Here is a 21192-nt window from a genome sequence, read left to right on the forward strand (position 1 = left end):
ACACAGCAATTAAACCATTACATGAGGAAACAAAACAGTGATTATTCTCTGAAATGGCAAACTGAAGGCTGGTAAAGAATAAGAGGGTAAGCAACCCAGATTTGTTCCCCAAGATAAATGTACCTGTGCAAGAACCATGTTCCAGGTCAGTGCACATACTCAATATCAAATATATCATCGTCTCCAACTCAGTTTGAAATCTGATGCTAATCTAAAATCTGGTAGTTTCATATACCAGAAATCCAGTAGAACCAACAGGAAAGACATGAATAAAAAATACTCAGTGTGAAAACACTTATTTTACAGTAAATATCATCAGAGGGCAGAAACATAGTTAAATAAGAATGCAGGTGGAATCTCTATACATTATCTTTATGGAGGATATTTATATAGAGAGAACACATTTGTACATATGCACATATATAGATGAGCACACTCTCTACATTACTCATCCAAAAATGTGTACTTGATTGTGTTTGGGGGTTTTTGTTGTTATTTTTGGGGTAGGGGTTGTTTTGGTCAATGTAAGATTTATACAGAATGTTCTACCAAAAGCAGCTACAATCTGGCTTCTTCCAACTTACAAGCTTCCCGGAGCTTTTCCTTGTCGTAATGCAGCCCCTCGTATTCTTGTAAATTAATCCTGTTCACTCGGATCCTCAGGCGATCTGGGATGGAATGAGGGCTGCAAGAAAAGAAAAAAGCTTTTTAGACAAAGTGCTCCCTGGAAGAGCAAAGGAAAACAGGATATGAAGGGATTTCAATCTTCCCTGAAAGAAGAAAATGAACAAGCCTCTTCAAAAGTGAGCCAAGTCCCCACAGGCCTATTCCTGCATTTAAAATCATGACTTTCTACTGCACAACAGCATAGACATTACACCTTAAATAATAAGCAAGATCAAGAATCCCATTTGCTGTTTGTGTGACCCAAAACTGCTAAGTTTTTTCTGAATTCTTACACCCCTATGTAGCTACCCCACCCTTCCCCACTTGGACTCTGTGTAGACTCCCAGAGCCCTACCACAGCCAGTAGATAGATCTGCCAACCTGAATTTCAAGAGATGGAAAGATGCTTCTTTGGAAGTATCACATGACAACCTCTGCTCATGAGAGCATGTACACCACATTACCGAAGGATCCCAATTCAGCATCTCAGGTCTGAGAAACAGTCAACAAAAATGTGGCTAAGAACCAGATTTTGATAGTTGTGAGTCTAATACTCAGAACCCAGGAGGACTTTTAAAAGCAAGTAACAGTATGGCAGCCTCACTTTTACAGATTTTAGTCTGATTTAGATACCTCAACTATTGATAATTTTGAAAGACTCAGTAGGTCAGTATGTAGAAATTTAGTGTTCATATATTTAATATGAAATATCCACATAAATATGGATAGAAATTTGTCCAGAAAAGCTTTCTTTTTCATTTCACACTAGTTTATACTTTCACATAACCTATTATTTATTTTTTTTAGTTTAGCTAGATTGTATGCAAATTAATTTAGCCACACTTGCATCTTCCACTTTTAAAGAAGAGAGACAATCTGTGTATAATAATGCACATAGCAAATGTCTGTCCTATAGGAACTCAGGCCCAGGTCAGTTAAAAGTAGATTACTCATTTTGTGCTTTTACCAAAAGACTGTCTATATTTTCTGTTTTAATCTTGTTACTACTAGGACTCTGCCTACAGTAATATTGATTAATTATATATATATATATATATATATATATATAGAGAGAGAGAGAGAGAGAGAGAGAGAGAGAGAGAGAGAGACAGAGAGAGAGACAGAGAGAGAGACAGAGAGAGAGACAGAGAGAGAGACAGAGAGAGAGACAGAGAGAGAGACAGAGAGAGAGACAGAGAGAGAGACAGAGAGAGAGACAGAGAGAGAGACAGAGAGAGAGACAGAGTACACATTGCCTTTTCAAAGTCATAATGCTGTGTACTATCATAAATAAACAGCTTTGCTTCTTTATTTTGTCTCAGTTTTAAACTATTTGATTCATAGCATTTGCACTGCTAGTGAAGAACAAGGCACATCTCACAAATGTTACCTCATTTTTAAACACTGGTACAAATGTGAATTTTCTTCACTAAAGTCATCAATTAATCAGTGGTAGACTTATGTCCTATCACAATGGACCTCATTTCAAATTCATTATCACAATGAATAATCTGGGTATCTCATGAAAGCAGGAGAGGAAAGACAGGAAAACAGGATGACCTCACACCAACATCTGCCAAACCTTGGCTGATTGCCTCCCTTCCAACCTACCTGTGAGAACAGGATGGTGTTTGGACACCAAGGGGAGAGAAAGACAACACTGACTTCTGTAGATTTGCTGACTCACTACCTAATGCCATGTAAGGAAGAAAACAAATGTTATTTCTTAGCTTGAAGCCGACGGTAATCTACTGCATGTGCAGTATCACCTTCTGAGTCAAATTAATCCTTTCACCTGAAAAGAAGTGAAAAAGTTCCTTTTTTTTTCTTTGCAGAGCTGGAGGAAGAAAAATATCTAAAATTAAGAGCAAATCTAGAATATATTTTTTCTTCCAAGAACCACAAACCCACTCTCCAAAATTCTCTTTTAATTAGAAAATGTTTAGGAGGACACTTCCCATGCTTTTGAAAAATGTAATTTTTGATATATAGGTGCACTGTATATCTCTGACTTTGCTTCTGCAGGAGCAACAAGCACACCATCTCAAGTGTGATGTATTTTCTGAGGAGCAATAGGAGCAGGTCCAGTGTAGGAAGGCAATCAACAGGCAAGTACCAGACCTTGGTATTCTGTTCTGCCCTCCTCTCACACCATTTTAATAAAGACAGGCTAAAACCATTACATAAACAGGTTGTGTACTAAAACGTACAACTGGAGAGAAACAGAACTTGGCCTCTTGTCCATTTGAAAAGTTTAGCTATCTTAGTGAAAAAAATGTAACCTGGAAACAGTAACTTTCTATAGAAAATAAACTATTACCAGAAATAACAATGCCAGGAGTCCCTTTCTAGAGGGTAGAGATTTATACACTTAGCCAGGTCCAGTCACAAGTAGCATTTTCATAACACAAGTAAACAAATCTACACACTCCTAAAACCATGTGTGTATTGACACATACACAAAAGAGACATTTATTCAGCAACTGAAGCTTGATGGTTTTGTTCATCAGTTCTTTGCAAACACCCTTTGTTCTCTTATAATAGTCATTGGCTGACACATCGTGTCATTAAATTTTATTACCTATTCAAAATAAATTTGATTCTAAACCTAACTATTTGAATACTCATTTCTTATGCTATCAGACTAGCAATTGACACCAGGGTATATTGTCTTCGTCAGTCCAACTAATTAACTCATTCATTCACAAAATTATTTAATGCAGCTGAGCAGAATACTTCCACTATTATTTAGTGGAATGTATAATAATACTTCCATATTATTATACAAATAGATCAATTTGTCTTTGTTAAGACATACTCAGTATATCCAGAAACCAGAAAGATTAAATACATAAACATGTCCATGTAAAAGCAAATAACAGGGTGATGAATGTCACTGAACACAAACATTAGTACAGTATTAATAGAAATAGATGTCTCTGAATACTGCGTAAAACAACTTCCTTAACAGCAAGGAGAGGAAGAAAAGCTTTCCACATAAAGCAGAAATTTATACATAAATTTGGGGAGATTGCTGCACTTTAATTCAACCTAAATTACTTACCTTTTAACAATTATCTTTTAAATGGTGTATTACATAGTCAACAAAAAGTATTTGAACATACAGATGAATGAACTCCATTACCTCCCTAAAGAATCTAATTAAGAACTCATTCCACAAACACATCAATCCACAGAATTAAATCCTAAATGTCATTTGCTTCATGAGGATGCAAATAAAGATTGATGTCAAATAAAACATTCTGTTTGTTCATGTTTATTATTTGTAATGATTTCATTTAAGCGCAAACCTAAACATGAATCTTCTCCAAGATCTTTCATCTAGAAAACATACTTGGCTATTGATGAAGTTGTGACTTCCTCCTCTCACCCCTATTAATCGTCCAGCAACAGGTGAGAGGATGGCAGACAGCTCACTTGGAGCACAGCTGTTTTTCCTAGGACACGTGCTCCTGCCCCCAGTCACCCAGGGAAGAGCACAGGCAGAGCAAGCTTGGGTCCTGCCCAAGCCTGGCACTCCTGCACAGCAAACAGTTACCCTTGTGCCATGCCACCAGCTTGATTCAGCTGGGGAGACAGACTTGTAAAATTATAAATACCCCAATTCCTATTTCAATTATTTATGAACCCAGTGAACTATTTCTTACACTTCATGTCTCCACAGAGAAAGGAGTAATAAGAATAAACAGTCCAACAACTCTACAGAATCCAGTGACGAATTTCTGATAGATCTTCAAGAATACAGCCTTACATCATCCTACACACAGAGAAAGGAGTAATAAGAATAAACAGTCCAACAACTCTACAGAATCCAGTGACGAATTTCTGATAGATCTTCAAGAATACAGCCTTACATCATCCTACACACAGATTTTAACATGATTCAGTAAACAAAAAAGGAAGCCTAGTTCCCCCATACAAAACATACTTGAGTAAAAAAAAAAAAATCAGTCTTTCAGGGGATGTTTGCAGTGACAATGAATGATTAATGAATTACCTGTCTCCTAGAGAAGAAATAAACATGAAAAATTAATTAAGTGTTCTGGCATTTAGAACAATTGGAAAGAGGAAAGCTGTAGCAAAAAGAGAAAAATGAATTCACCTTACTTTCAAGATCACATTGACAGAGCTTGAAAAATGTTACATTAAAAATAAGTTTCTGACAGCATCTATCTACTTGAAACATAAGAACTGCCACAACAGAGCAGATTCATCCAGTCTTTCTGTGGACAAATTTCAATGCTTCACAAGTGTTCCCTACTATTTTAAGGTGAAGCTCTTGCTAAGCTCTTTACCTAAAAAAAACCAACCAAACAAAACAACCCCTTGAAATTATAAGCTCTTCCATATATTTTTTTCCTTTCCTTTGGGAATCTGAGCTAGATGAGCAGCCATGTCATAGAGTGCTGGACCAAAGGACAGTCCCCTTAGTTAGAAGAATCATTAGAAATAAAAGATAAACCTCATAGATGGGATAAGAATTTCATGATAGAACAAAATAGTATAATAATAATAGTAATAATAATAAGTGGGGAGTAGAGAGAGTTACAAACACAAGAGAAAAAACTGATGTACAATACAACTGCTCACCATGCAGCATATCCCCAAACAGCAGTCAGACACCTCCCAGGTAACTCCTCCAGTTTACATACTGGGCATGACCTTCTCTGGTGTGAAACATCCCCTTGGCCAGTTTGTGTTCAGCTTACCTGACCCCACTCTCTCCCATCATTGAGTGCAGCTCCTCAGCAGCAGAGTGTGACACTGCAAATAGTGTTTACTTGAGATAAACACTACTTAGCAACAGCCGAAACATTATTCTTGCCATAAATCAAAAAAAAAAAAAAAAAAAAAAAAGAAAAAAAAAGAATAGAGGGGCAGCATCACCTCCCTGGACCTGCTGGCTACGCTGCTTCAGGTGCAGCCCAAGATATGGTTGGCTTTCTGGGCTGCCAGAGAACACAGGACAGCTTCACCTTCAGAAACCCACAAGTTAAACAGGAAAAACTGATGAAGAAATTAGGAGACTCAATTCCCTATAAATCATGTTTCAGAAAAATAGGAGAAGATATCTCTAAGCATTTTCACCCTTCACTCTGCATTTGGAGAACAGTTCACTTTCTACCACTTTCTCCCTTACACCTTGCTTACTTTATTTCTAATAAAGAACACCTTACTGTTCTTTATTGGACTCTCCTCTTAGAGACAGTAACCATATTCAGCCTGAGAAAATTGATTTTGTTTGGCATTCGAACCTCTGAAAGCAAAAATATTTTCTATTACCGTCTTTTTACTCACAGAGGTTTTATACACATACTCTGCTGCAATCATTACCACAAACTCCATAGATGAGTAGTATTTACCAATGCAGTGATATCTGTATTTTCGTTTCTGCAGATTTTGTAATTGAAAAAATAATTACAGCCTACCCATAGTGTTTATTGCACTTGTAGAAGAGCTGTAGGATAGACACAAGTAAATATCTTCTTTTTCAATGGTAATTTTCAGCATTCCTTTGCATCAACAACACAAGACAAATGTACTCTCACATATGCATCTTCTCATCTCTGAACATTCAGCAGGAAAGTGCAAGTTTTCACCTTCCTTTTAAAAGACCCTCAAAAATACAACACTTGTATCTACTTACACGCCTTGTATAAGCATTTGCAATGGATCACACTACAGTTCTACTGTCTCTTCCAAATAAGAGCATATGAGCCTTATAAATTGGTTGCCCCAAATTCCTATGCATCTCCTGCTGCAGAAATCCTGACATTTATCTAAGACGGGTTATAATCCATCACCAGGTCTCAGTAGGATCTGCCCTGCTGTTCAGTACTACCTGGAACTCAGACTGCTTCTATTTTGTTCAACAAGAAAAAAACAAAGCAATATTTGAATCTCAAAGCCATCATAATCCAAATCAAATTTCCCTGTTACCTCATGGGTCCTTATTTTAATTTGCCAGACACATTAACTGACAGCCCCAGTGCAGCAGCATGTTTAATCTATTTTTACGGATTTTAAGATACAGAACAACTTTGACTTTCAAATTAGTTTGGGGCTTGCAAGTCTTTCTCTCCCTGCTTTATTCTGACAGCTGATATCAAATGGTACATTAAAATGAACTGCATCAAAACTTGGAGGTCATTTTCCAAGGGATATCCCTGAGCTTGGAAATAGTACTTGTTCTCTTAGACACACAGCTCAATGTTCTCTGTAAGAAATAAGGGTTACCTCAACTTTTTTCTTGAGGCTGATTTAGATGCTGAATTGGTGAGGAAAGTTGATTTCATTACTTTATGCTTGTCAGCAGAATACAGCAAAATGGACCCACAGAAAAGGCACACCAAACTGGACATCTTTTTCCAAAATAACAATGAAGTACTTGCAGGTTTCTGAAATTTCACAGAATCACAGAATGGTTGAAGCTGGAAGACACCTCTGGAGGTCATCTGGTACAAACCCCTGCTCAAGCAGGAGTACCTAAAGCAGGCTGTCCAGGACCATGTCCAGGCAGGGTTTGATTGTGACTAAGGATGAAGATTCCAGAATCTCTCTTGGCAATCCGTGCTAGTGCTCTGTCAACCCAAAAAGCATTTTTTCCTCATGTTCAGAGGAAACCTCCTGTGTTGGATTGAAAAGATCTCATCTCAATTCTTTCCAAGAATGGTGTCTGGCATTAAACTTCAGATGTGCCTGATGCCATGGATGTCTGGGGAGCTGGCTTATGGCTGAACCTGGTCACCATCACCAGTCATGTCCTGCTCACCTTACTTGGCTACTGTGGAACTGTGCCCTTCCTGGCAACGGTGCCCATCAGTCATGCTGTCATCTCAGCTCCCTCTTCCCATTTGTCACTGGATTTTACTGCCCCATCTCTCAGGTGGATGACACAGGGTAATAACAAAAGGCTGGGGAACTTACAGAGAAGAAAAAAGCCAGATACTCACACAGTGAAGGAATCGGGGGGAGCCGAGACTCTCCTCAGGTCAGCAGACTGCACTTTATGGATACTACAAGGCAGCAGGAAATGAGTGGCCAGGAGAAAAACAGCACACAGTGAGGACAGACAAGAAACAAAGGTGAGAGAGACAGAGAAAGAGTGGAAGAGAAGAAAAAGAGAAAGACACACGACATTTAAACAGAAACAAAAGGAATGTGTCACATAAAAGTTGAATGAAGGGACATGCAGAGCTCTGAGCTCACATTAGGAAGCCAAGAGCAACTGAAGACATGCAAATGGGGAAAATCACTGCTATGTGGCACACAGGAGCTTTCTAAGGACACAAGTGAGCACTAGTGAAAAGCTCAGCACATAAATATACAAGACAAGGAATCCCAGAATTTCTTCCACAGGCACTGAAACATTTTAAGGCACAGACTTTGGAAGCAGGTCCAGAAATGCAAACAAACATCAAAGTTGAAATCCAGATGGATGGAATTGTCTCCAAGGGTTGACCAACTAATTACTGTTTAAGAAAAAAATAACCTTACTGGAGATTTTGTATCTACAATGACAAAGTTGCTGTTTCCATTCCTCTTGTTCATACCTTAGGGAAACTTGCATCTTATTAATATTCACCTTTAGTGTTTATATTCACCTTTAGTGTTTATATGAATTCACCTTTAGTGTTTATATTCAAATGATCCCTTTCTTTTTCTTGAATGTATCAAATGTGTTTTATCTAGAAGCTCTTCCCTCTTCTTTCTCTTCCATTATGCAGGATGTTCTCCCTCAACCCAAACTAAAAGTCAGTGAGAGCAAAATATGTTTTGCAATTCAGGAAGTGTTCATTAACTGAAACTTACTGGGGAATATACTATGCAGGAGCTACTGATGAGAAAATTATTCCTGGAAAACCTGAACCCCAGTTTCTTTTCTTATTCCCCATAACTTTTGCTATAGCTCACAACAACTACATTCTTGGCTCAGTCACAGAAAACCATGCTGTGTTGTCTCTTTCTCATACTACTGTTATCAACAGTGGTGAACAGGAGTGAGAACTTAGCCAACAAGTGTTTCAAGGAGAAAAAAAAACACCCACAGAAAAAAAAAAAAGAGGATCAGGACAAAAAAATTACAGAAATAGTGTAAAACTTCTTCAAGTTAAGTCTTTTTCTACTCATGCCCACTTCTTATCTGGCAATAATATCAAAGCCAACAATAATAACAACTCTGCATTTCTGTGACCAAGATAATCTTCTAATTGCTCTCCTGGCAAGGAGCTCAAGAAGAACTATCTAGTAATTAAGGATAGCTCCAGATCCACTGACTTATCTCACACATCTAACATTCAAATGATAGTCATTAAAAAACCCCTCATCTATCATGTTCAATCTAATACAAGGCTTTCTGGAAGATTCCAACAGAACAAGGAGTTATATCCTAGAGATCAAGTTTAAAAAAATAGACAAACATATTTAATTAGAAATTTCTTCACTTATGCAATACTACCAATCAGCATCATATTGAATGAACTTCTTAAAATACTAATATGCTTCCTAGATTTTAACCTTTAACAAGCCAACCTTTAACAAGTTTACTTTTTATCACAGTAGAAGAAGATTCAAGTCCTCTCTCCTTCCTTTTTAACACCTCAGAACAAAGCACATACACAGATATATATAGAAATAGATGTAAATATCTACACACACATTTTCTGATATGTGAAGCTGAAACTACAGTTCCTGACAGATCATTTGCATTTTCCCAAGACATAGATCGGCAGAAAAATACCTCAGCCAAATCAAAGGACTCTGACAGCAATTTAGTGTACCATGGCACATTTAAATCAAGCTCATCCGCAAAGAATATCCCCTTGACAATTGGCATGTACTTCAGATCTGTATTTCCCTACCACAGTTTAAATTCAGACCTAAAAATCCAAACCTAAGCCATGCTAATTATCAGTTTTAAATACCATGAATTCATTTTTTACATTTGCATTAGTCTCCTTCAGTGCAGAAAAAGATGTCCCAGGGCTGCCCTTTACTTTATTCTAGCTTTCGCTAAAGATTAAGGAGTTGTGGTTGGACAAAATCGGGCACTGCTGCTTTTCTCTGCTCAAGAAAGATGAATATACCTTATATATTTTCCAGGCAAATAGAAATTCCACATTAGAGAAATGGGCTTCTACTGCAACTTAAAGCATTCGTCTCAGTAAGAGAGGAGAGTGCTAAATTGAAAAGGTACATGTTGAAAGTAACCAGGGTGGCTTTGATTACATTTATAGATTGACAGCCAGGGGATGACAAAAAACTCTTAAGGGCTGGAGTCAAAGTTTGAAGTAAAGAAGGATCTGTCTCTAGATATAAAGCTGTAACGGAGACAACTTTTAAGATAGGTGAAAAGAAAAGGTGTGCCTAAGACCTTGTCTTTTTATTTCCAGTTATATGAGCTAGTCTTTTGGAAGGTACTACATCTCTTCACAGAACCTGCCTCACCATTACAATTGCAACAGCAAAATTCCCCCACCCATTTTCCCAGAAATATTAAAGCCTCTGTGCATGAGTGTTCATATTAAATGTGGATTCTTAATAACTTTAGGGCATTAGTTCAGTATCTTTGAAAAAGGGACAGACTGTTTTGCTTCACATTTGGAATATTTGATGAAAAACAGCAAAGTCCCTTGCAACATTCATTTTAGCAGCAATAATGACCTACACAAAGATTGCAATAATACCCTCTACAAAATAATCTAAATTATTTTATTAGATTGCCAGTTTCCTAGGTCAAAATTTGACAATTTATGTTTCTTCTGATTAAATTATATCTGCAGTGCTTGTAAAGAAAGTTTAATTATGAAAAGGAATGTTAGTCCTATGTATTCCCTTTCACAAGTTACTATTTTCCAATCTTAGCTTTTCTCTAGTCATATTTACAACACTCATTTCTCATTTGGGTTTCTATACTGGAGAAGGATTTGCTACAAACTACAACCAGTTCTTTCAGGACATTCAAATCCTTCTCCACAGACTCTGCCAGGTAGCATGTGCTTGCAGCAGAGACTGAAATATGTCCTGATTAGTTCTTGATTGTGGCAATTTCTTACGGGGTCTTCAAGGCAGCTTAAAAAGCAGATCAAGAAAGGTGAGAAACCAAATCAAAAAAACTTCAAGAGCAAATAGCATACATATGCAGAACCATCAGAAGCCAAGGGGCACACTGCCAAGCCTGCGGAAACCTCTCTAAATAAACAAATACATAACAGAAAGATAGAACACCAGTCTGAAAGCAAGACAGGGGTGACTCAGAAGATAAAGAGTAAAAGAAAATCAGATAAGTATTTACAATAGAGTGAAAAGGGACTTCAGAAGATGTGATTTTTGTAAATTTATTTTTCAAATGCGCTGCAAGTCCAGTACATGCAAAATCCATGACGGAATATGCTGCCCCACATGGGCCTCCTGCCGTTAGGACATGCACATATGCAACTCACTCATTCAGCAAAGGCATGGACGTTCTCCTCTTGCTTTTCTGCACCATGTTGGCTTGGTTCCTTAAGGAGATGCGGATGAGGGAGGGAGCCAGCCGACAGGGCTCGCCGTCCACTTGCATGGGGATGGACTTGTACGTCAAAAGCGTCACCTCCCGGCACTGGTGCAAGCGCTCTCCATGACCACCCACCTGGAGAGCAGCCTGCAAAAAATAAACAAAACACCAAGCAGGGAAAAGATAGCTCAGAACAGAGGCAGCTGAGGCAGTCAACAAATCCAAAATGCCACTTTGCTGGCAGCATCCATTACACAGTACTCCATACCTAAGCTATTCTGAAAGAGCACAATGAAAGTGTTTTCACCCCAAAACTGCAAAGCAACAAGCAGACATCTAACCACATGCATTATAGGACTCATGATCTATATATACACACGTGTGAACACACAAATTAATAACTGTGTTCATTCTTAAAGCTTTCTATTTGTTTTGGTCTGTTTGTTTTTACAGTAACAGTCATGCTAATAATTATTTGCTCTTTAAAACAACATCTCTAATTAGATACATCTGTGAGACAGAAAAACTATTTCCCCTTCCTGAACAGAATAGTTCTTAATATGAATAAGATAAATTTTTTATCATGAAAGCTTGCACATCAAGTCAACTTCAACATTAGACAGGCTGAAAAGAGCAAGCAGAAGGACCTTGTTAAAACAATTAAATATCATGTTAAAGAATTCACTTCAAAGAAATTAAGGAAGGCAATAGCAGATCCTTCAAGTTCCAGGCAGATGTGTTTGGGCAGAAAAATATTTTTTTAATGAATATGATATTATGTAACAATTAACTCTCATGTCTCAGATGCAGGAAAAAAATCTCATATTAATGAAATGCTAACAGAGAACAGTGCAAACACAAGGCAAGGCCCGTGCACTTAATATTATGGATCAATTGCCAATATGATCAACAATATAAGAATGTTTTTTATAAAGTAGCTCTTTCCCTTGGTTTCACAAACCCACTTAGGTACAACAAGCACATCTGAGACATACAAGGCAAGTCAGGATTATATCAACACAGTCTAGGGTTACAATCGTTCTTCAGCTTCATAACCAAAGTACACCTGTAGACCCACAGTTCTCCTTTAAATAGAAACAGAAGTTCAAAGGGCCCTACTTCTAAAATTCAGCCCCAACTGAAATTGTTGGTATCTTTCAAGATCTGTCTAGCGACTTCAATTTACTAGAACTGTGTTAGTGGCAAAAATGAAAAGCTCTTCTGACTGAAAACTATGAGTTTGTACATGCTAAAGTATTGACAGCATTTTCAAAAACATGTCCTAAACTTCTCTTCACTTTTATTCCACAGCATCTACTAGGCTACTATATAAAATTTTTCTTGAGGGTTATTTCCATAATCTACCAGGCCCATTAAAAAATAAAAAAAAAAGAAAAAAAAAGAAAGTCCAGGAGTATCCTTAACCCAGACAAACTTTGAAAGGAAAGAAGGAAAGATTGACCAAGACTGTCTGTTGCTTACTTTGAAGATTAGATTTGCTTGAATTTCTCTTTGAGGAAACAAACACCATTATCGTGGGTATTTACTGAAAGTGATATGGACTGAGGGCAGGTCACACAACAAAGGAGTTTAGCTAAAACAGGCTTATCCATCTTTGTTTTAAACTGGGTTACATGAGACAGCAGCAACAAAGGCCTACAGGTATGGAGGTAAGTGTGAGCTATAAAAATTCACCAGCAAGTCCAGCTGAGGGCCTTCTGCTGGCCACACTAAGCCCAAGCTGCAGTGCCTTAGGTAGGCTGGTGCTGGCATGGAGATAATTGCCAACTTTGGCTGCATTTAACCACCCTCTGAAGACACTGTCACAGTGTCTCCCAGGGTATTTAGAGGAAGATTGCTTTTATGGTAACTCAGTTTAGTTCACTTTAAGGACAGCATTGGAAGAAAGTACACTGACAAAATTGTTGGCTGAATTTCCTTTTCCTAGCAGAACAAAAAGGAGAGATAAAATTCATGCAAGAAATGCCAATAAAGTTTTCCACAGCTATTACTAAAGTTTCACAAGATTTGTGCTGAGCATATGGAAATTGTATGTCTATATAAGTTTATATAATATTTCATATTTCTATACCAGCTATACATAAAAATAGACTTTAATGCCATAGAATGAAATATATAAAAGTTAAAGAGAGAAAGGAGTGTTTATTTGATCATAGTATTATTAGTATTCCCACAGTAAAATCATGACTTCATGCTCTTATCATACTGTTCTTACTGTAATAACCTTGCCATTTAACTTCAGAGCACTGCACATGCAAATCAGTCATATTTTGCAAGTAATACTTTTTGTTATTAAATAACACTTATCAGAATATAACTATTTGGCTTTGCCGTTTAACAGCAGAGCTCTCTTTGGCCTTGTATGACCATGGGGAAACACATCTGTTTTTCAGTATCAAGGAGTATTTTGCACCTTGCAGGGCTGCCCACGGAGCTCTCCAGCCTGGCAGCACCCCTGTACTCACCAGCGAGGCCATGGTGAACCCGATGACTTCGATGTAGCCATCGTCGTGACGCTGGGGCTCAAAGTCTCTGTGGTCACCAGGGTTCCCCCAGGGCATTGTGCCAGCACAATACCTACAGAGAGAGGTTTGGAGAGCAAGTTGGAGAAAGCAGCTTGCCCTGATGGGTCCTGACTAGTAACCTCTTAGCCTGTTCTTTTTGTTCCCAAGCTGATACAACACCCTCAGGTGTATCCATCATAAACTTTATCAGGTTCCTCTCTGAGAGGGAAATGGGGAAATACCAGGAAACAGGCCATGGAGCAGCAGCACTCCCTATTTGCTTTGATTCCTTCTGGTAAGCTATTGAGCCATAAAGCTGTTTTGCCCCTCTTTCCCCTCTCCCTGCTAGCTCAGCACAAGGAATGCAAAACATTGCATAGTTTGAGGAAGCAGGGAGACATAAGAAGCTGGAACAGATACAGCTGTGGAATTTCTCTTTTCTACCATCAAAGAATAGATGTGAAAGTGATCTGAAAGTGATAGAAGGGGGAACTTCAGAGAGGCGGGACCAAGCAGAAGCTTGCAGTACAGGACTCAAAAGATTAGGTGCTTGGGACTGCCTGTGGAGCAAAGTAGGAGGTTGTCTGAAGCAATGGTCTCCAAAGTGGGGTGCATGCAAGAAAAATCCACAACTGACAAGAAAATTAGAGTGTATGAAGGAAAATAGTACTTTTACTTTCAATAAGAAGGCAAACATTTAAACAATGTAATTGTTTGTTTCATCTTTATTACATTCTTTCTTAATTCATATTTGTGCATGCTTTATATGGCTTGTAATACTAGAATAGAGGTACATGTATACAATTTATAAATATGCATATATTGGGGTGGTGTTTAAAAGCTTTTGACTGATAGAAATGAGCAATCAAATTAAGTTCAGAGACGACTGTTCTAGAGAGCAGGAGATCAACAACTTTTGATAATTCAGCTATAGTTTTATTAAGGACACTTTGTAACACGTTAATAACTATGACTTCTTTCAGCAGTTTGGTATTCCTTAACTGGAAAAATATTTGTCCTTCCCCTCTCTCCATTTCTGTCCCCTCCTCCCCTTTTCCTTTTTTCCCCACTCTTTGATTCTAATTAAGCACAAGACCAGGTATCTCTTCCTTTACTAACTTGTTTGCAGGTTAGATGCACAGCTCTTCAAAGTGTGTTTGTTAAGCATTTCTACAGTATCAGGATAATCAACTTTTCAAGGAATGGTTTTGCTGCACCCTGAGCTCTGATGCCATTCTGTTAGCTCAGTAACAGCATTATAAGCAGCCAGCTTTAAACAAGGTAACCCAGAGGCTATCTTCCTGTACATTCAAAATGCTTCCTGTACATTCACCCAGCCTAGGACAAGTGGTAAGTGTCTCTTGAAAACTATTGTTATTTTTCTTGTATAACTTCAAGAATCTGTTTTGAGCTTACCTGGGTATGTTTAAAAACACTATACACTGGAACTTCAGCTCCTGGATCTTTGGAGTCAGGTCTGTACCATCACACTACAAAGCCAAAGTGACAGAGCACAGAGAAATTGCTGAATGGAGCCACAGACAAGAGAAGTGTTGCTGCTTTGTAACAGCTTTCCCAAGACTTTCCTTGGAATGTGTTGCAAATGTCATGCTCAAAACTGAAAAGTAACAGAGCCATTAAACTCTCACCTCACTCTCTCTCCAAACCCCCACCCCCTTCCCACAATACTACGACACAATTTCTTATACTCACCACAACTTTAACATGCTTGGATAAATCTCTTGAGCTTCTTTGCAGAAAGTCTGTAAAGGCTGCCTGCAACAGAAATCAGCGCAGGAATTGTCAACACTTCCTCTCTTTTTTTTTTTTTTTTTTTTTTTTTTTTTTTTTTTTTTTTTTTTTCCCCTGAGTTCTTATCCCTCCACAGAGCTAATTACCAAAATGCCATCCTTTGGTCAAACTTACTCTCTCAGAAAAGATTATTTAATTTTGTTGTTTCAAATTGTGATACTTCTGCTTTTGAGAGCTTAACTGAAAAAAAAGTCCTTGGACACCCAAGTTCAGTGGTGTCCTGGACCATTAAGCACAAATTCTTGCACACATACTTGTTTTCATGTTTAAGGCACACGGGTACAATGGGTGTCATCATTCAGAAATACATTGTATGCCATTCATTATCAAACTGGTGTTTGCTCTTAATGGCTTTAGAATAAAGTGTTGTCCATTTGCCTCCTGGATGCACAAGTGAGCAATTATATGTGCATATTCACCCATCATTAATCACTCCAAATATCTGATTTGTGCCCTAAGAAGCTTATGAGCCAGAAGCCGAGGGACCAAGATATGACCGGGACTGTGTCCAAAGGAGTGGCACTTTTCTCACCTGCCCAGCTCTGTATAACAACAGTACCAGAGGCTCTTTTCTACAGACACCTGTGTGTGCCACTGCCAGAAGCAGCATGAGTGCACTTGAAATTGTAACAGGCAGAATGAAGTGGCATGAGCTCCTGATGTGAGAAAGTGAGGGGGAAGATAATTAAGAAGACACTCAAGCAACTAAACTAACATCTTTCTGTGAGACAAATCTGTACTTACCCCAGCATAAAACATTTTATTTCTAAATCGGCTGTTGAATTTCTCTGGATTTGCTTCTGTGAAAGGATGAAAAATAAAATTAAAATACCCTAATAAAGCTAGTAGACTTCATTCTACCTTCACATTCCCTGCCAGCACTACAGTGCTTTCAGTGTATCACTCATAGAAAATATTACCATAAATATGTTTTGCATGTGTGAGTCCCCCATCTGTGCCTTTCTCTGCTATCAGATTTCAAACATTGATATTGAATTCATCCCTTTTCTTGTAGAGAGTAGAAATAGTTTAAAGAGGTAATAAGAAGTCAATCAGTTAATTTAACACCTCTCAGACTATTCAACTTATGATCCCTCAATAGAATTTGTAGAATTTCTGTTTCTAACAGTGGAGAACAAATCTGTAAGAATTATTAGAAATTTATGGACCAATAACCCATGCTGTGAACCAGGAGTAAAGCATTAGTAAATTACAAGGTGAAACAGCCCCTAAATTCTGATATGTTATAGAGTTACTAAGGAATAGACATTTCTACCCAAAGATTTCTGCAGGAAAAGGGGAAAAAAAGAACTGGTTACTTTAAAACCTATTTAGAAACCCATTTAATTTTGATTAGACTCCAAGAGATGGATAATTTTAAGTTTAGTAGTAATGTACATCTAATGGTTAATTATTCTCTCTGTTAATGTAAATGTGTAAGTTTCCAATCTTGAAATTTTCAGTCTTCAACTGCCAACTGCTAAATCTTGTTATACTTCCCTATCAGATTAAAGAGCCTTCAACTATTGGATATCTTCTCCTTGAGTAAATACTTATAGGCAGTGATTAATTTGCTTCTTAACCTTCTTTTCAATAAGCTAAATGGAGTTCCCTTAAGCTTCCAATATAAGGCATATTTCCCAGTATGCAGTTCATCCTTGAGCCTCCTTGGAAACTGCTTTCCTTGTTTGTGGCATCTAGAGATTCTAGAAGAAGCCCTTCTGACCCTGTACTCAGTGTTAGTGCCAACTTCTCACCCTGGCTCATTGATTCTCTAGTGAAACTATCACTACTACCAAGGCAGTCCTTCTGGCTAAAGCATCACATAAGCGTGGACACATCTAAATTACCTCTCAAATGACCACTTAAAACAATACTTCCACACCTCTTGAAAGCCACTACATCTCACAAAATATGGCTCCATGTTGTGAGAGTGAGCTGCTTAAGGTTTCTGATTTGTTTCTTGGCCCAGTTACTATAGCTGTTGCTGTGTCACAGGCGACTCAAACTCTGTCTGGGCCACTTCTACTTCAAACAACGAATTTAACTACATAAATCAATCTCATCTCACTTACTGAGCTCACAGCTCTTTGCAGAGAGTCTCAACACCCCATGCTAAGCAGCAGAAAGCTTCTGAAGACTTAGTGCCTGTGCTGTACATTCTCTCATGTGAGTATCTTTGATAGTTCCAAACAGCAGACACCACAGCACTGGACCTTACATACATCTTATGACTAAAGCCCCAGTTTATAACAGGGAAAGGAACCTTTCTGATGTCAGGGATTCAGCAGTCCCTCAATCTACTAGTCCTACTTCTGCCAACACATATAAGCACGGGTAGGGAGGAAGGACTCTGTGATATAAAATAGAGTCTTAAGTTGATTAGAGTGTAACTTTGATTGTAGAAGTAAATTATTGAGTGCATAGTCAAGGCTTACTCCATCCTCACCATTCCTAAACCATGAAAGAAGTAGAAAATGGAACATGTTAGACTCTGTGTGCAGTGGGGAAGTTTCCTGCAAATGAACAGTCCTGCACAGCTGAGGGATCAAACAGCATGTCAGCGGGGATAAAGTAAATTGCATCTTCCATGCTCTACCAAAGCATAAGGATACCAATGCAGGAAGTTGGAAACAGCCAGTACACAGAATACTTCTCAGAGAAGCAGAGCTAAATACATTAGACTCGGATCCAATCCTTAAGTCTCAATCTGATTAGTCATAAGAAAAGTGTAGAGGTTGCCATGGAAAAGGCCACATTAATATATAGGTTCTTCCTCTAAGACACTGCAATCATTGCTTATTCTAAATAAAACAGCTGACCAATATCTACTGCTTAAAGTACCCTGCTAGGCTGAGAGCTCATATCAATTTATCTTATTTTGGTCTTCAGGCATGATATTAATTTGTTTTAATACTATATATGATTACAATAGGTCCACATAAGCAAATGTATACAGCCAATTACCACAAAAGCACAAATGCTATAGCTGTGAAAATACTTAACATTTTGCTACCATTGCTAAGAATTTCTCTGGATTATCATCAGTGGTAAGTAAGATCATAATCTGCTTTGCACTGATTAATTCACCAAGCCACAGGATTCCTTGGGCTGGAAGAAGTCTTTAAAGTCCATCTAGTCCAACCCCCTGCAATGGGCAGGGACATCTTCACCTAGATCAGGTTGCTCAGAGCCTCGTTCAATCCAACTTCGAATGTTTCCAGGGATGGGGCTCCCACCACCTCTCTGGGTACCTGTGCCAGTGTTTTACCACCTCATTTTTAAAAACTTATTCCTTATATCTAGTCGAAATTTACACTATTTTTGCTTAGAGCCATTATCCCCTGTCCTGTTGAAACAAGTCACCATTTTTCTTATAAATCCCCTTCGAGTACTGAAAGGCTATAATAAGTACTCCCAGGAGCCTTTTCTTCTGCAGGCAGAACGACCCAAATTCCACATGAAAAATAATAAAACCCACACACCAGCAACAAGCATCAGCAAGGCTATAAGTTTTCCTCTTCTAAAATACATAGATTTCACTTCATGTATTTTAGCATTTGAGAAGACAAGGACTACACTAGCAGTGAAGACTGGTGCTACAGAAGCTCTGCTGGCCAGATATTCTCAGACATACAGCTTGCTCTGCCAAGTGCTTTTTCACCCGTGTAAATTTTTAAAACCCTGGCATGTCTGGAATAACATTCATCCTTTATAGGGCTCCATAACTTCATTATTAAATAATGCGTCCATTAAATGAGAAAGTAGCCATGCATTTAATCTATACAGTATATTCACAGTCACATTAGCAATGCAGAGTGACATGCACTCATAAAAAAAATGCATACAGCTGTCATAATTTCATTCCTGTGCCCTTTTGTGGCCCCTTATTATTATTCCTAAAGCTTGAAGCAGTCTTAAACATCATAAAATATGCATTAGCTCATTCCATCATGTATCCTGCTCTTTATTTAGCCTGGCATTAGAGTGCTTTCTTTTCATCTTGAAATGACATTCTGATAGTATGACAGTGACTATAAGGAAGGCAAAGTTTCAGAAAAAATACCTGCATATGAAGCTGACCTGCATATGAAGCTGACCTTGTTCATTCCCCTTAAGAATGACCAAAAGATGAAGGCAGACACCTGAGCAAGGTTTGTTTCCACAAGCACACCTGCCTAAACCATATAAATAGAGCCATTCATATCAGTGCAAAGCTGGTAATAGCAGTCCTTAAGCCACAGGCTAGTCTGTAGAGGGTGGCATAGCTGCCACTGGCAAGGGGACAGACAAAGTGCCACAACTGCTCAAATTCCTGACACTTCTGCAGACATTAAACCTTTAACTTGCATAGAGACACTCTGGATCTGTACCAAGTCCAGGGATGTTGTGGTATACTGATCCACAGGTAACAGCTGTTCAGTTTGAGAACACAATTATATTCCTGTCACTTCCGATCTTGTGGGTCTTCTCTTCCCTCCACTTCCACACTCACACCTGACATATATTATCTCCTTTACAAGATCTAGCACTTTGTAAAGCTTCCCTTTCAGTCCTTTTCCTTAAGTACATTACAGTCTTCTTTGTACTTATTACATTCCTTAATCATGAAGTCCCTTGGAAACTCATACCACAATAATTTTTTCTTCCTCTATGTATCTTAAGGTTTTAAGGTTCCATCTTTACTTCTGATTCATAAGAACAGGATGTTAAATCCAAATCTATTTCTAATTAATAAAATAACAGCCCATCCATAGGGCTAAGGAAATAAAAAGTTCCTATTACCTCTGGATTCATGGAACTCCAGTGTAACATGTGCATCAAATCCAAGACTGAAGTAATTATTGAAGACGTTGAGGGGAAGCTGTAATTAGACAATAAAGAGACATTAAACCAGCAAGAATGGAACATTTCTCAACACACCAGGGTTTAACTATTTAAACTTGGGTCATCATGGAAACCTACTAAGAACAAAATAGAACATATCAGGGAAATGTAAGCAGAAGGTTGCTCTGAGGGTTAGTAATGGCTTGTGGAAAATGATCAGATGCAAGAGCCTGAAGAATACAAATAGACCTACAGTGCTTTATGATCATACGTGTGTCTTTGTCAAGAAATCAAAGGGTTCCTTATGTTGTAATTTAGATTCCCCATAAGGCTGCACCACTCAATATATCATCAACACAAAGGTTTTCAAAGGTTTTGCTGGCTCTTCAAGCTCAGCATGGCAAATGAAGCTCCAGCTGTGTTCTTCTCGCTCCATATATAACCAGGAGCAATCCAAGTCCCAGAGAAGAAGCCCCAATCCTATTGAGAATGCAGAAGGCAGGCAGGCACACATCTGGCCTCTTCATTGTTTCACACATCCAGTGGGCCTCTAGAGAGGCAACTGTAACATCCAATAGATAAGCTGGAAATTATAACTGAGAAGAAGAAAATGGTTCACAGAATTGGGAGGGTTTTTTTAGTGTTGTAGTATTTTCAACGTCTCCAGTCCAAATGATAAATTACTATGCGATTTCCTTGCAAAAATTTTCCCATTCTTTAACTACCAAGAATACACTAGTGGAGATTACATGGAGGCCCACATAGAAAGAAGTTAAATGCAAAAATACACTACACCTTGCTGTAAAGTGGGAAATAGTTTGTATCCCTTAGCAAATCCTAAGGAAT

General features: G+C 38.2%; 1 protein-coding gene across 5 annotated transcripts in view; it reads right to left on the bottom strand.

The window, feature by feature from the left end:
• Window positions 1-21192, bottom strand: part of DGKI (diacylglycerol kinase iota) — a 196215-nt gene that overhangs the window by 64927 nt on the left and 110096 nt on the right. For all 5 annotated transcript variants that reach the window (XM_030263299.4, XM_072923536.1, XM_072923537.1 and 2 more), the window contains 7 exons: window positions 20305-20383; window positions 16264-16319; window positions 15421-15483; window positions 15124-15197; window positions 13669-13780; window positions 11130-11329; window positions 585-685 (listed from right to left, as the gene is read on the bottom strand). In XM_030263299.4, coding sequence (XP_030119159.4) covers window positions 585-685; window positions 11130-11329; window positions 13669-13780; window positions 15124-15197; window positions 15421-15483; window positions 16264-16319; window positions 20305-20383 — 685 coding nt within the window. The remainder of the gene's footprint in view (window positions 1-584; window positions 686-11129; window positions 11330-13668; window positions 13781-15123; window positions 15198-15420; window positions 15484-16263; window positions 16320-20304; window positions 20384-21192) is intronic.

Source organism: Taeniopygia guttata, chromosome 1A (assembly GCF_048771995.1).
Source record: "Taeniopygia guttata chromosome 1A, bTaeGut7.mat, whole genome shotgun sequence".
In the NCBI taxonomy this organism is placed as follows: Eukaryota; Metazoa; Chordata; class Aves; order Passeriformes; family Estrildidae; genus Taeniopygia; species Taeniopygia guttata.